The 13,303-nt window shown below is 48.9% G+C and overlaps 2 protein-coding genes across 5 annotated transcripts in view; one reads left to right on the top strand and one right to left on the bottom strand.

Moving 5' to 3' along the window:
• Nucleotides 1–13,303, top strand: part of LOC146860695 (uncharacterized) — a 212,050-nt gene that overhangs the window by 109,453 nt on the left and 89,294 nt on the right. The gene's annotated exons all lie outside the window — the stretch shown is intronic.
• TIPIN (TIMELESS interacting protein) overlaps nucleotides 1–13,303 on the bottom strand; it is a 233,147-nt gene that overhangs the window by 152,549 nt on the left and 67,295 nt on the right. For all 4 annotated transcript variants that reach the window (XM_085644621.1, XM_085644622.1, XM_085644623.1 and 1 more), the window contains exon 4: nucleotides 4,138–4,213. In XM_085644621.1, coding sequence (XP_085500747.1) covers nucleotides 4,138–4,213 — 76 coding nt within the window. The remainder of the gene's footprint in view (nucleotides 1–4,137; nucleotides 4,214–13,303) is intronic.

Below are 13,303 nucleotides of genomic sequence, written 5' to 3'. Positions count from 1 at the left end.
GACCGCCTCGACATCGATTCATGCTCCGACGACGATCTTCGTCTCGACGTCGGCAACTTCGACGACAATCGCTTCTGTGTCGACGGCGAACCAAGTCTCGACGTCGACGATCGTCCACGTTCTTTTGACGACAATCTTCGCCTCGAAGTAGATTTCGACGTCGACCTTCTTTCCTTCGACATCGAGTTCCTCCTAGATGTTGACTTCGACGTCGAACGATGAGGTTTCTCCTTCGACGCCGAACGATACCTCCTCGACGGCGAAGTCTTCGACGACGAACGAATGCGTTTCGCCGCCGGATCTTGCATCAACGTTGATTTTCTCTTGGAAGCATGAGCATCCCTGGTCTTCTCACCTCTCAACGATGATCCCGCCGCTGGAGTCTTCGACGCCGAGCCCGACGCCGATGGAGAACACACAGGGATCAACTACTTCGACGTCGACCGCATTTCAGAAAGGCCATAAAGCCTAATCCTCTCCCTTTCTTTCAAAGTCCTCTTAGAAAGGTCCTTACTGTGAGAAGTTGGCCTGATGTATGATGTCACTAGTTCTAGTGTACACCTTATATCAGTCCAAATACCCTTATGGTGATTGGTTGTAAAGTCAACCTTATAGACCAGCTATCCTAGTGGTAGCATGGACAAGAGCAGTCTTAGGCTAAACTCTGAATGGCATGTGAAGCCAGCTGTGATACCATATATAATCCCTTGAATACCAAATGAAAGGACACCACAACAGATATATATATAAAATAAAGTGTATTTATTCTAGTCAAACCCTCAGCACTCTTTATGAGATTAGAGGTAAGTACAACACAGTCTTATTTAAGCATACATTAAGTCACACAGGTAAGTAATACAGTTAGGCCCTAGGGGCCACGCAAACCATATACTAAGTAAGTGGTATAAGGACCACTGTCACGGAAATAGAATAGGCCTAGGCCTAGGGAATCGCTGGGGCTACACTACACTAGCGTTAGTTAGGAAGTGGGAGGCCCACGGGATTCGTGTGCAGAGTGGAAACACTCACGCGTAATGCGTAAAAGTCACTAGCAATAGTACAGTTTAGAAAACGATAGATTTAGGACACTTCCGGAGTAGCTAGGAAGTCGAGACTGGAAAACTAGACACTAGGATAGTCACTATCCTGATGAGCACCGGAGTACCCAAGTTACCTAGCCCACAGGCTGCGGGTGCATAGGGGTGAAGTTGCGTCGGTTTTCGTCGTCGACTCCTATGGATGCCTGAAGAAAGATGCTGACAGGCAGTCAGTGAAGAGTGTCCGGTGGATCCCAAGGCTGGGATCAAGAAGAGAGGAGACCTGCAAGCAGAGGGGACAGAGTCAAGGTCACTAGCCAGTGACCACGTGGAACCAGGAAGGAACCAGGCGATGTCGTGAAGATTGCAGGTGAAGGTGAAGCTTGTCGCTGCAGCCAGGAGGACCAGGAAGCGTCGAGGACGACCAGGACCAGGAGGCGAGCTGTCCCACGAAGGCTCTTGCTGTCGGCGGCGTCGAAGTTGGACTAGGACTCACCAAGCCTTGGCAAGCTGAACCCACGAAGAACGGAGGACTTGCTTCTGGTGCAGACCAGGAAGGTCTGGGGTGCTTCTTCTTTGCAGAGAAGCGGGAGCCAGTCTGGAGGAGCCAAACCAGCACAGAAGATTTCAGGGAGCGTCGTCACAAAGGCCACTAGCCAGCGGGCAAGCAACCGGACAGACGCGGCAAGCAGGAAAATGCAGAAGGGCCCCACGCAGGACTCGTGGAGTGTGGGGGGCTGATCTTCGGTGCAGATGGTGCTTGGGGTTGGGGCTTCTCAATCCCCGGTGCACAACTTCGAGGGTGCCTCAGAAGCTGCGCTTTAAGTTACTAGCCACTTTTCCCAGGTAGCCGGTCCCACGTCGCTCGTCGCCTCCACGGATCTCAGCTCTGCTGTGGATGTGGATCAGGGTCGGAGAAGTCTGGAAGTCAAGGCTCTGGTCGGGCTCTGCAGTCGGTTCCTCGTAGAACGTGGGCAAAGCAAAGGGTAGTCTCTTGATGGTGCCTGTTTGCACAGGGTAGCCACTCCTTGGCCACAAGGGAGATTCTTCAGTCTTCTTCTTTCGTCGAATGTCGAAGGTCCAGAGTTTCTGTTCAGTTTTGCAGGTTCAGGATAATCTAAAGTCTTGAGGCCCAACTCCCACTCTTATACTAATCTGGGGGGCTGGGATACCTGCTAGGTCACGCCTTATGGGTGGGACCTGGGAGGGGGTGGTTACACCCACTTCCCTTTGTCCAGTTTCGCGCCAGAGCTGGGGCTGGAGTGCCCCAGCGCCGGTTTGAACTGGACTATGCAAGGAACACCTTGTGTGCCCCAGGCATGTCTCATTCCTTTCAGCCCACCCTGCCCCAATACACTAAAGGCTGTCTGGGGAGGTGCTAGCACCTCCCCAAGCAGGAAACCTATTGTCCAGGCCTCCCTGGCTGGGATCACTCCCAGCAGCAGGAGGTCAGACTTGTGTCTGTGGCAGCAGCATCCATTTTGTGATGCTGAGGCTTTGGTTAGAGTTAAACAGCAAAGTAGGATTTTAACATGTCTCTCCCTCTAGAAGGGAGGGATAATATCCTCATCACCAGAAATGGTATGGGGGTATTATTCCAAAGTGTTAGACACCTTACACGACATGTTTTGATAAAGCCAAACCATAGTTACCATAACCGTTTAAGATTATAAGGCACTTTAAGAGTATATGGTAGGCTATATCATAGTGGTAGGCTATATCATAGAACAGCTATAAGGACATGGTTCCGAAAGCTGCAGACAGGCTCAGCTCATGCTAGAGCACCATCTCACATGTTACCAAGCACTCTGCCTCCAGGATTGTTAAGGCCTGCCATAGGAGTGACTGATAGGTACACATGTGTCTATATATAAGGGTAGATATAGGCATACTATATCTAAGCAAGGGGTGATTACACGACATTGCCCCAGCTGAGTGATCAGCCAGTTGTGTCTGATTGGAAGGCCAGACCAGGGGTGGCATAATACATGCTGCAGCCCCTGGGAGGCCTAGGGTACACCTATGCCCTGGGTACCTAGGGTACACTGTACAGGGTCCAATAAGGTGATCCTTACCAATTGGGAATGTACCTAGGGTACATGGAGTCCATTTTAAAGAGAGAGCAGACAGCCTGAGACCCTGAATGGCAGGATCTCAGGCCAACTAAGTCGAAAAACCAGCTAGACACTAGGCAAAAAGTTGGGGGTAACCATAGTCAGATATCCACCTTCCTACACTTACAATGTCGACAGGAAGCAGGAGAATGAGTGTACGGTAGACAGATGATACACACATCGTGAGTATCTGAAGCAGCCTTCTTTTTGCCGCAGGATTTACAGGGCAAGAACAAAGAAGGCATTTTCTGACAGAAAAAAGTTTTGAAATCTGTCAGCAAAACAGGAAAAATGCTTCACCAAAAAGAAATAATTAAGATGAAGCAAAAATTTCACTAGAAAAGTAGCAAATATTGACTAGAAAGCCAAAACTGAAGAGAGCTGAATTCCAGGATCCTAACTGAAGGAGCCGGAAAGAACAACTGACCCAACTGTCACCCCTGAGGCATGATGGGATATTGGAATCAGGGCTGCCTTAAAGGCATGGTGCCAGTTTTTTACCTGTACAAGGCTTTTCAGTCTCTATGGTATTGTATTGCAATGCAGCCTGCAGGCTAGCAATGTTTTGTGGAAATGTGTTTTGCACAGTGTTTTCTTTTCTTTCTCATGAGTTTTTGCCTCATTAAAAAAAAAAGAGATTTAGATGTATTATTATACCTATGGGTTGTTATTGGATATTTAGATCTACATTGTCTAGCCTACTATGGGGGCTGCATTTGCTTGGAAAAAATAATATATGTTTATACATATGCAGAGCTGTTTATATATTTGTTTTTCATATATAATTTTTATTATTTCCGGGGTCCCTGCACATGGGCGGGAATATTCAGTGCTTATGACTATTGATGAGGATCCCCTGGAAGAGAACAATTTCTGTGATGCTACTTATAGGCATATACACATTTAGCTAATAGAAATGAAGATACTAGACAGAAGTGAGATACAAAAGACTTTCAGCTAAACATGAAAAATTAACATTTTCTCACCTCATGCCCCTTGCCTTTGAATTTTGTATCATTAAACATAGTTCGTAGAGCTGGCAACCCTCTCTCAGATACAAGCCTGGAAAGAAAAACTGTAAGTCAGATACCAATCAAGCAAAAAAGAATGGCTACCTTTTAAAAATTATTCTTGGTAGTAAATGGCCACAATTTGTTTTAAACTTCTGCACCAACAGTCAGAATACAGCCATCAAGCATTCTACAACCAAACTATGTCATAAAGTGAACTTTTGCAGTTTCAAAAGGCAAAGTTGGAAAAGCACATGGATCAAAGCAAGACTTTTCAGTCTCTAGGCCCTCTTGTTCATCCACTAGAGCATCTCGACTCTGTCCTGCATTGGCAGCTGACTGGAATTCAGAGAGAGACTACTCAGAAAGACTGCACTAGCGTAGACAGAAACTATGGGCTATATGTATGAAGATTAGAAATGGTGATATCCTAAACGCGATTTTTGCGACTAGCAACTGCTATTACTAATGTGTGAATTTTTTTTTTATAAAGATATTTTTATTGGAAGTTTTACAATCTGTACATTGAGTGCAATAAGGATAAAAAAAAAGACTGTTGCATCATCAATTATTGTCTACTTTACGGAGTGTATGCTCCACCAAACCATTTACATCATGGTAAGTCGTCCAATCGCGGAGATATGGAGATATGGAGATATAGATATATATATATATTTTTTTTTATATTTTCCATAGGAAATCCGTAACATTCTATTCCCAATAAGTCTGGCGCCGGTTGACGAATCATCGTGAAATTTTTCCAAACTTTTGGCCAGCACTGCTCCGCTCCTACCCTGAATGTTTTGTGGTGATTCGTCAAGCGGGGGCCGAGAAAAAAGGGGGGTCCCAAAACGCAATTTCCCATAGGATCTGTTGTCGCAGCTACAGCCCGAACCGCTGAACGGAATTACACCAAATTTGGCAAAGAGGTAGTCCTCAGTTCAGACTCGTGCCTTTTGCATAAATGGTGTGAATCCGTTCAGTAGTTCCTGAGAAAATTAGAGTTAAAAGTACATATATATCTATGGTCGGGGAGGATCCGCGCACCCTACCCGCACCGTAAGCGCACCCTCCCCGAACCGAGCGTTGAATGCTAATTGGCTGTCGAGTGTCTGTCTACATTCGAAACCAGGAACTGTTGGCGGCCATTTTCTGCCTCGGTAGAAGCGAGGCTGAAGAAGCAAGGGGAATAAGTGTGTAAAACATATAAAGGGGGCTGAGTGGAAATACTCTGACCCTCTAGAGGTGCTTAGGGGGTCCCAGAAGGACCCCCTGGGGCCCCCCTTTTTTTTTTTTTAAACGGCGAAGTGCACGCAGGGTGCGCGCATCCTATCGCGTTTGGTGCACGGACCCTCTTGCGTTGGGTGCGCGGATCCAAAAACATGGAAAAAATATATATAAAATAAAGTTTTGAACATATAGTTAAAAAAATATTTTGAAAAATATAAAAAAAATATGTTTGAAAAACCCATTAAATTCAAATAATATTTTTTAATTTTTAAAAGAATTAATTGAAAAAATAAGTTTAAAAAATGGTGATAAAAAAGTATTTTAAAAAACCAAAATTAATGAAATTGACACACTGAATTGGAAAAATATAGAAATCCAATCAAAATCATTAAACATGATATCTTTAGAGATAAGTTATAGATAGGAATTAGCATTTAAAATACCTTAGAAATTCACTGAAAAAACCATAGGTTTCAGGGGCGTTATAGTTAGCTGGACATTTCCCTCGTACAAAACCCTAGAAATTCCCGTGTTATAGTTAGTTCAGCTAACTATAACTCGTGCCCCCGAAATGCACTGCTGATGACGTTACATATTACGTCACTCATGACATGGTCAGTGACATCACTGATGGGGAACAGATAAGTCTTGGTTTTATTGACCTGAACGCCTGAAAGGAGTGTAAAATCGCCCATAATCCAAAGAGCTTCTGCAGCCTCCTCGACTGCCTCCATAAAATACAGCAACAAATCGCCCACGTATAGGGAGACATGTTGCCGACACCTGCCCAAGGTCAGCCCCAGCCCCCTCCCAACCAGGCGAAACCGTTATGCCAATGGCTCCACAGCCAAAACAACAAGCATTGACATAGCCAATAGGTCTCGCCTTTGGGGCCTTATAAGTGTTTAGACAGAGCTATTGGCTCTATTAACGTTTTTAATATGTGTTGTAGAGCATTGTGAATGTTGTGCAGCAGGTTTAAAAGTTATGTTATAATAAAAAAAGTGTTATAACCATTTTTGTCACATTATATATAACCAAGAAAACATTATATAAAACTGAAGTAACCTAATAAAAACCAGAATTAACACCAAAAATGTGTTCTAATTTTCTGGTTTATGCAATGCTGTCAATTTTTCCCTGACCAAATGCTTTTTTGTTATCATTTTATTGTTAGGTGGGGGCAGTTCATCATAGTAACATAACACGTATTTGTAAAGCGCACTTTCACCCGCAAAGAGGCTTCTTGGCGCTGAATACCAGACATCTATTGGTTACCCAACTCAATAGTACTCATTTTCTCGACCTCAGAAAGGATGAAAGGCTGAGTGAATTTGACGGGATTTGGACCTGTGACCATGAACACAGCCCCCTGCAGTGGGCACAAATACATGCAAAACCCGGGAAACGTGGTGTTAGTTGAGCACAAAGCATGTGTGTATAGCACAGAGTAAGTCTTGAACACAGAATATACACCACACATGGAGCACATGGCAATATGTTGTAAAATATATGCACAGCAGAGTGCACAGTAGGGCCCTGTTGTGACAATACATACTTAGAGCTTAGTGTACGCAAAGCACGGGGTAGAAAGGGAGCATGTAAACCACAGGTAAGAGGGCGGTAGATGTACAGCACCGAGTCCACAGAACAAGGCAGGCCACGAAACACAAGGTAGTAGTATATTGCACAGAAAACATGCCGAGCACAAAGCACGGGCACACGACTGCCACATAGCACGTAGTACACGTACAGCATGCAAGGTCGATATGGAGGCCATTCAGGTGGTGGTAGCGCGTTCAAAAAGGGTGAAAAGTCATAGAAACATCCAAGTACACGTAAATCAAGTACCAGTAGAAGAGAGTGCTCAGAGTTAAGCACGCAATACAAGGTAAACGCGGAGCGCGTGCTACACGTACAACACTGAGGACACAGAAAGGGTGAAGGAATGAGTGGGTGTGGAATATGTTAGTATGATGGGGGAGAAAGGGTTGAGTGGACCTTAGTGGGGAGAGCTGGGGATGAACGAGGGCAAGAAGGGTGATTGATGGCTGGTGGAACAGGGAATGGAGAGTAAAGAGGGTGAAGGAAAGTGAAGGATTGGGCGTGGCCATGAAGGATGTGGGGAGGTGGTAAAGAAGGAGATGAGGAATGAGGGAGGCGAAGTAGGGCAGTGATGATGGAGCGGGTAGTAAAAGGAGGGGGAAAATGCAAGAGGGGAGTGGAAGTGAGATGGGACCCAGTGAGGGTTGTGGAGGCAAGATAGAACTCTAGCAAAGAATTGGAGTGTTGGGGGCTAAAGAGTACGGGAGGGCAGCGAAAGAGTGCAGGAGGGAATGTGTGGAAGGGAGTTAAAATAAATGTTCAGGGTGAGGGGTAAAAGGGTAGTGCGGAGTGGTTTCGTAAAAGCGACGTGGGAGGGGAAGTTAGGGGTTGTGAAATGGGCGAGGATAGCATCTACAGCTGTGGGGGTTAGAGAGAACTTAGGGGGGTAGTAAAGACTGAGTTAACATGAGTGGGCAGGGGGAATGAGGGTGAGGGGAAGGCGTATGAAGGCATTAAATTGAATATGTAAAGGGAAATCAAACTGAGAAAAGAGGTGGAAGTGAGAATACGGATGTGAAACTGCTGGAGAGGTAGAGAGGCTGCTGGGGCAGGAGAGGAGGGAGGCATGGTCAGAGAGGAGGGAAGTGAAAAAAACAAGTGCGGCCACTAAACTAAAAGCGACCGCGCTGTGTTTAATCATCCACGACGAGGAATGCAGCTGGCAGCCTCCGCGCAACTGCTTGCTCCCAACAGCTGGATGCCGTGGGAGTGAACATTTACAGAAAAGATGGGAGATGCATCCGCCTTTGGCCAATTGTGCGCTTTAATTTTTGAAAGCCACACGCAAAGGCCAATAGAATGTGTGGAAGTTGAAAAACCACACGGACAAGTTTCGAGAAAGTCTGGAGTGATTCCAAGAGGGCTCCCCATAGAGCAGCGCAAGCGCGCTGCGCTAGGCTCGACCTAAAAAGGAGCATGGAAAGAGGGCACCCTTGCCGGGACCCCGGGAGACCTTATACAATCTAGATATGGTTCAGCCCGTCTTGACTCCCGCAGTAGGCGAAGCATAGAGAAGCCGCACCCAATCATCCCCTAATCCCATTTGGCGCATCACCTCAAAAAGATATTCCCAGTTCACCATGTCAAAAGCCTTCTCTAGGTCGACAGATAACACCACCGCCTGCTGGAGCGCCGGTGCATCCGTGTGATAAAACACGGAGTAGAACCTGTGGAGATTGTAGGAGATATTACGAGAGGGAATAAACCAGTTTTGAGCCAGGTGCATCAAGGACTTCATATGCGGGAGTAGCCTGCCCTCCAGCACCTTACACAAGATCTTAGATTCTAGATGGAGCATGGAGAGAGGTCGATATTCTCCGACTCCCGCGTCAGGCTGCTTGGACTTAGGGAGCGGAATCACAAGTGCTGATTTGGTGGAATCTGGCAAGCCCCCTTCTCCCTCATATGCCTCCGTATATAGCTACCAGACGCGGGGTCAGTACATCAGTGAACCGCTGGTAAAACTCGGCCAGGAGGCCATCAGGCCCAGGTGTCTTACCAGGTGCCAACGCCGCTATTGCAGCCTTGACTTCATGCGCAGTGATCAGGCCTCCCAAGTCTTCCCATGCATCTTTCTCCAACGTACGAAGCTGCAGGGGAGCTAGGAAATGTTGTATATCTGGCAAGGGGGCCGTAGTCGGGGTCCTGTACAACCACTCATAGTACTTCAAGGAGGAGTCATTGATGGCCTCTGGGTAGTGCACCACGCCTCCCTTATCCAAGTCTAACCGTGTGACAGGTGCTCCCTCGACTCGTATTTGATTAGTCATGCTAGCAGTCAACCCGCTTCCCTTCCTCTCTTTGTACTTTATCTAGGTAGTCCTTATAGTTGTAGCACCTCAGCCTGCCCAATGCGTCATATCGTGCACGGGCTTCTTGTAAGGACACCTGGGCCGAGTCATCCGTACCCTGTAAATTTTCTAGTCTACGAATAGTCCCCTCCAAGTCCCCAAGTTTCCCAATTAATTTCCCTGTGTGCCCCACACGCCTGAGCCAAGCAGTGACCTCTCACAACCACCCTAAACGCCTCCCACTCCACCTGTGGCGAGGAGGCAGTGCTGGCATTGACAGGAAAGTATGACTCAATCTGTGCTAGTAAGGAGGCCCGAAAGGGGACATTATCAAGCGGTAACGGATTTAATTTCCATGTAGGAATCGGAGAGCGCCCTCCCAGTGGTTGTTGTAATATGAGAAGTGGGCTGTGGTCCAACAGACTCCACCACAGGTATTCAGAGTGAGAAGCAGAACCATTGAAGGCTTGGGAACAGAAGAATGTATCAAGCCTGGTATGAACCCGGTGGACCGGCGGGAAGAAGGAGTACTCCCTATACCCCGCGTGCTGCAGTCTCCAGGTATCTTCTAGGCCCCAGTGGGAGATCCAGGTCCGGAAGCCTAACGCTGTACGATGTGGCTGCATCTGCGGTAGGAGAGGGTGCAAACGGTCAATCATGTTGTCCGCCACGCAGTTGAATTCACCCCCCACTATGAGAGAACCTGTTAGGCAGTGAGCCAAGGAGACGGAGAAAGACTCCAGGAAGCCAACTTGGTCCTGGTTAGGTGCATAAACATTGCCTAGCGTCACCTCCTGCCCCGCCAATCGTCCCGAAAGCAGGGCATACCGCCCTTTCATGTCAAGCCATGAGCGGTCAAGTGCGAAGGGGGTCCCAGGCCTCACCCAGATCAGGACCCCCCCTGGCAAATGCCTAAAAGGTGGTCGCAAAGATCTGACCCCACCACCTCTTTTTCAACCTCCCGGCCTCCTCCTTATTAAGATGCGTCTCTTGGAGGAACGCAATGTTGACATCCCTGTGCCGCAGGTAGGAGTATATATTATGTCGCTTAGCCATTGTTCCTATTCCGTGAATGTTACACGTGAAAAACCTCACTGAGTTAGGTGTATTCGCCATTTCTGCAGGAAATCGCCCTACAGCTACAGTATGGGTGACCTGCTCCCGCCCGTTCCCTGCATGCACAGAACCGCCCTCCCCTACAAACAATCTAACAAGAAATAGCAACAAATGAACCCCCAATGTTGAACAACTCCCCGATCCCAGGACAGCCTGACAACGGTCAGTCGCCCAAACAGCATGTGGGACATATCCCTTAGTGAGGCCCTACCCTAGTAAGGTACTCAAGGGGGGGGGGGGGGAGTGGACAGAAGGAGCAGAAATAAGGGAAAAGACAGAGCTGATGCACAAACCCTCAGGTGCAACCACATCTCTTAAACAATGTTCCAGGTAGGACACCATATCGCTGCCCTCGACTTCCTCCGGCAGGCCCAGAATCCGAACGTTGTTCTGTCTGTTGAGACCCTATGCATCTTCGGCTCTATGCTCCAACCCACCCACCCTGTCTGTGAGGGCTCCCATCTGCTGCGCCAGGACTTTTTGGGCAGGGGCCATTGCGGTGATGTTGGACTCAGTCTCCTTCACCCTCTCAGAGAGCATCTTGTGCTCCTCTCGCAGGAGACCCAGCCCTACCACCACTGTGCTGATGTCCTGATGGAGGGTAGCCTTCGTGTCTGCAATGGCTTCCAATATCTTTTCCAGCTGTTGCTGTATTGGGGTCCCAGGAGCACTCTGATTGCTCCTGGGTGCTGTGTTCCGAGTCTTGTGCGACTCCGGCCTGCTGGCCCCGTGGTTTACCCATGGTGTCAAACAGCCCCTCGGCTGTTGAATCCTGTCTGAGAAGGAAGTCAAGCCGACAGCCGGTACCATGACTCCCCCCACTCGCACCAGGGCCCAGGTCTGCTGTACTCGGGAGGACCCCAACACCCCAGCCGCAGTGACAATCCCACCGTCGATGAACCAGCTATTAATCACTGTTCTGTGCCCACTCAGCAGCCAGGTGGTCACTCAGGGCAGGTCTCGTACCAATGTTCATGGCCCCACACAGCCTCAGATGGCGGCGCGCCCACTACTACATCCGGCACAGTCCAGGGCGCTACAGTTCCAAGCAGAGGGGCCGACCACTCACAGAGGCAATGCTCGCCCCGCCCTACAGGTAGGAGGCCCACCAAGGCCTGGCTCCCCCACTTCTCGGGGCGTGAACAGTCAATCTGTGTGGCCTCGGGTGGTCCTCGGCAGGTTGCAGGCCAGGCCAGGCCAGTCAGGACGATGAGTGCTCCTCTGCCAAAAAGGGGGTGGGTGTGGGGGTGGGTGGGGGGGTGGGTGGGGCGGTGGGCGGGGGCCGATGGCAAGGCCCATGTTCCAATCTTCCGAGCCCTGGTACAGGCCTGAACACCTTATGTCTCGCCCCTGGCGACCGCGGCCCTCAGCATTCACCAAGCCTGCGTATGTGGGGGCACATAGTACCACAGTTCAGCTCCGCCCGAAGGCAAGAGGGCGGGGGGGGGGCGGGGAGGGGGAGGGGGGTTCTGCAAATCCTAGAAGCCTACGGGTCTTGCTGTGGTGAGGCACCCCCTCCCCTGTCAGGTCCCGGTCCTATGGAGGTCACAGTTCCCTCAAAAGACTTCCCACTTCTGTACGCCTCCGCTACAGGGCAGACAACGCAGCCCACATCCCTGGCCTCACACCCCGACTGGGTCCTCACTGCTCCACCTCACTTCGTGTTAGGCGCAGAGGGTGCACAGCTGCGCCAGCACTGCCCTCTGGGTGTCCCCTGCAGCGCTCCACCAGTCACTGCCGCTCTCAGTCGCGGGCTTCTGTTCACAGCCTGATCCTCGGGAGAGGGAGAACTCCGCTCTGCTGGGTTGGGTGAGTCTGCTCCGGGCCGCCATCTTGGGCCGCATCAAGCGCCAGTGCATGTCTGGGATCCGTTCCTCCTGCCGCCTCCCTTACGACAGCGCGATCACCAGGACCAGCTGTCAGGTGACCCAGCACCGCCCGGGTAGCTGCTGCGGCGTCTCCCAGTTTCCACCACCACAGAATCAGGCTTAAAACTGTCGGGTCGGCGCGGAGCTCCGAGCTCACGCGTCCGCCACGCCCCCAATGAATGAAACTTATTAAGGTTTACTTAGCGATTCGTAGTGGGTCGCAAATGCACATACCCCATGAATAGTAATGAGGTAGGTCGCAATTTGTGACCCACTAACATTCACTGCTCTCACAGGCATGGTGGCCTGCTGGGGTCAGCAGACCACCAAATCTGTGATTGCTTTTAAATAAAGAATTTCTTTTTTTTTTTTTAAAGCAGCTCGTTTTCCTTAAAGGAAAACAGGATGCGTTTAAAAGAAAAATTTCCATTTTTTAAGAGTGGTTCCTTGGACAGCTGCCTGCTCTTAAAAAAATATTTTTTCAACCATTCTTAATGGGGACCCCTTCCCATTTGCGAATGGGGGTTACCATCAACTTTGAGTTGGCGGCAAAGTGCGAATGTTTTGAAACCACATTTCGGTTTCAAAACATTCATACATACCAAAGCGAATCGATATCTGGAAGGGACACCCTAAACACGCCCCTTCCAAATACCGATTCACAAACCCAAATTGCGGTTCAGCAACAGGTTGCCGAATCGCAATTTGGGGTTTGTTCATTTGAAAATGCCTTTTTGCATTAGCAAACAGCCCGTTTGCAACCTCCAAAACGCTTCGTACATCTAGCCCTATATTTCTGTAATCAGTTAATGCATGCTAATACCTTTATCTGTGGGGGAAACCATGCTATGAACAACTCTAGGACTCTGGAGTAAACTCTGACTGAAAGACGGAATACTGCTGCTTTGACATCCTTCTTCAGGATTGATGTAGCTCCCTGCGTACAGAGTAGCTAAGCCCTGTCTAGGGATACCAGGAGCAAATCTCCACCGATTAAAGCACATATGGGTGTTGTCTTGAGGATGCAAGATG

Source organism: Triturus cristatus, chromosome 3_1, assembly GCF_964204655.1.
Source record: "Triturus cristatus chromosome 3_1, aTriCri1.1, whole genome shotgun sequence".
Taxonomy (NCBI): domain Eukaryota; kingdom Metazoa; phylum Chordata; class Amphibia; order Caudata; family Salamandridae; genus Triturus; species Triturus cristatus.
Note: the sequence above shows the minus strand (reverse complement) of the source record. Positions and strands in the feature narration are given on the sequence as shown.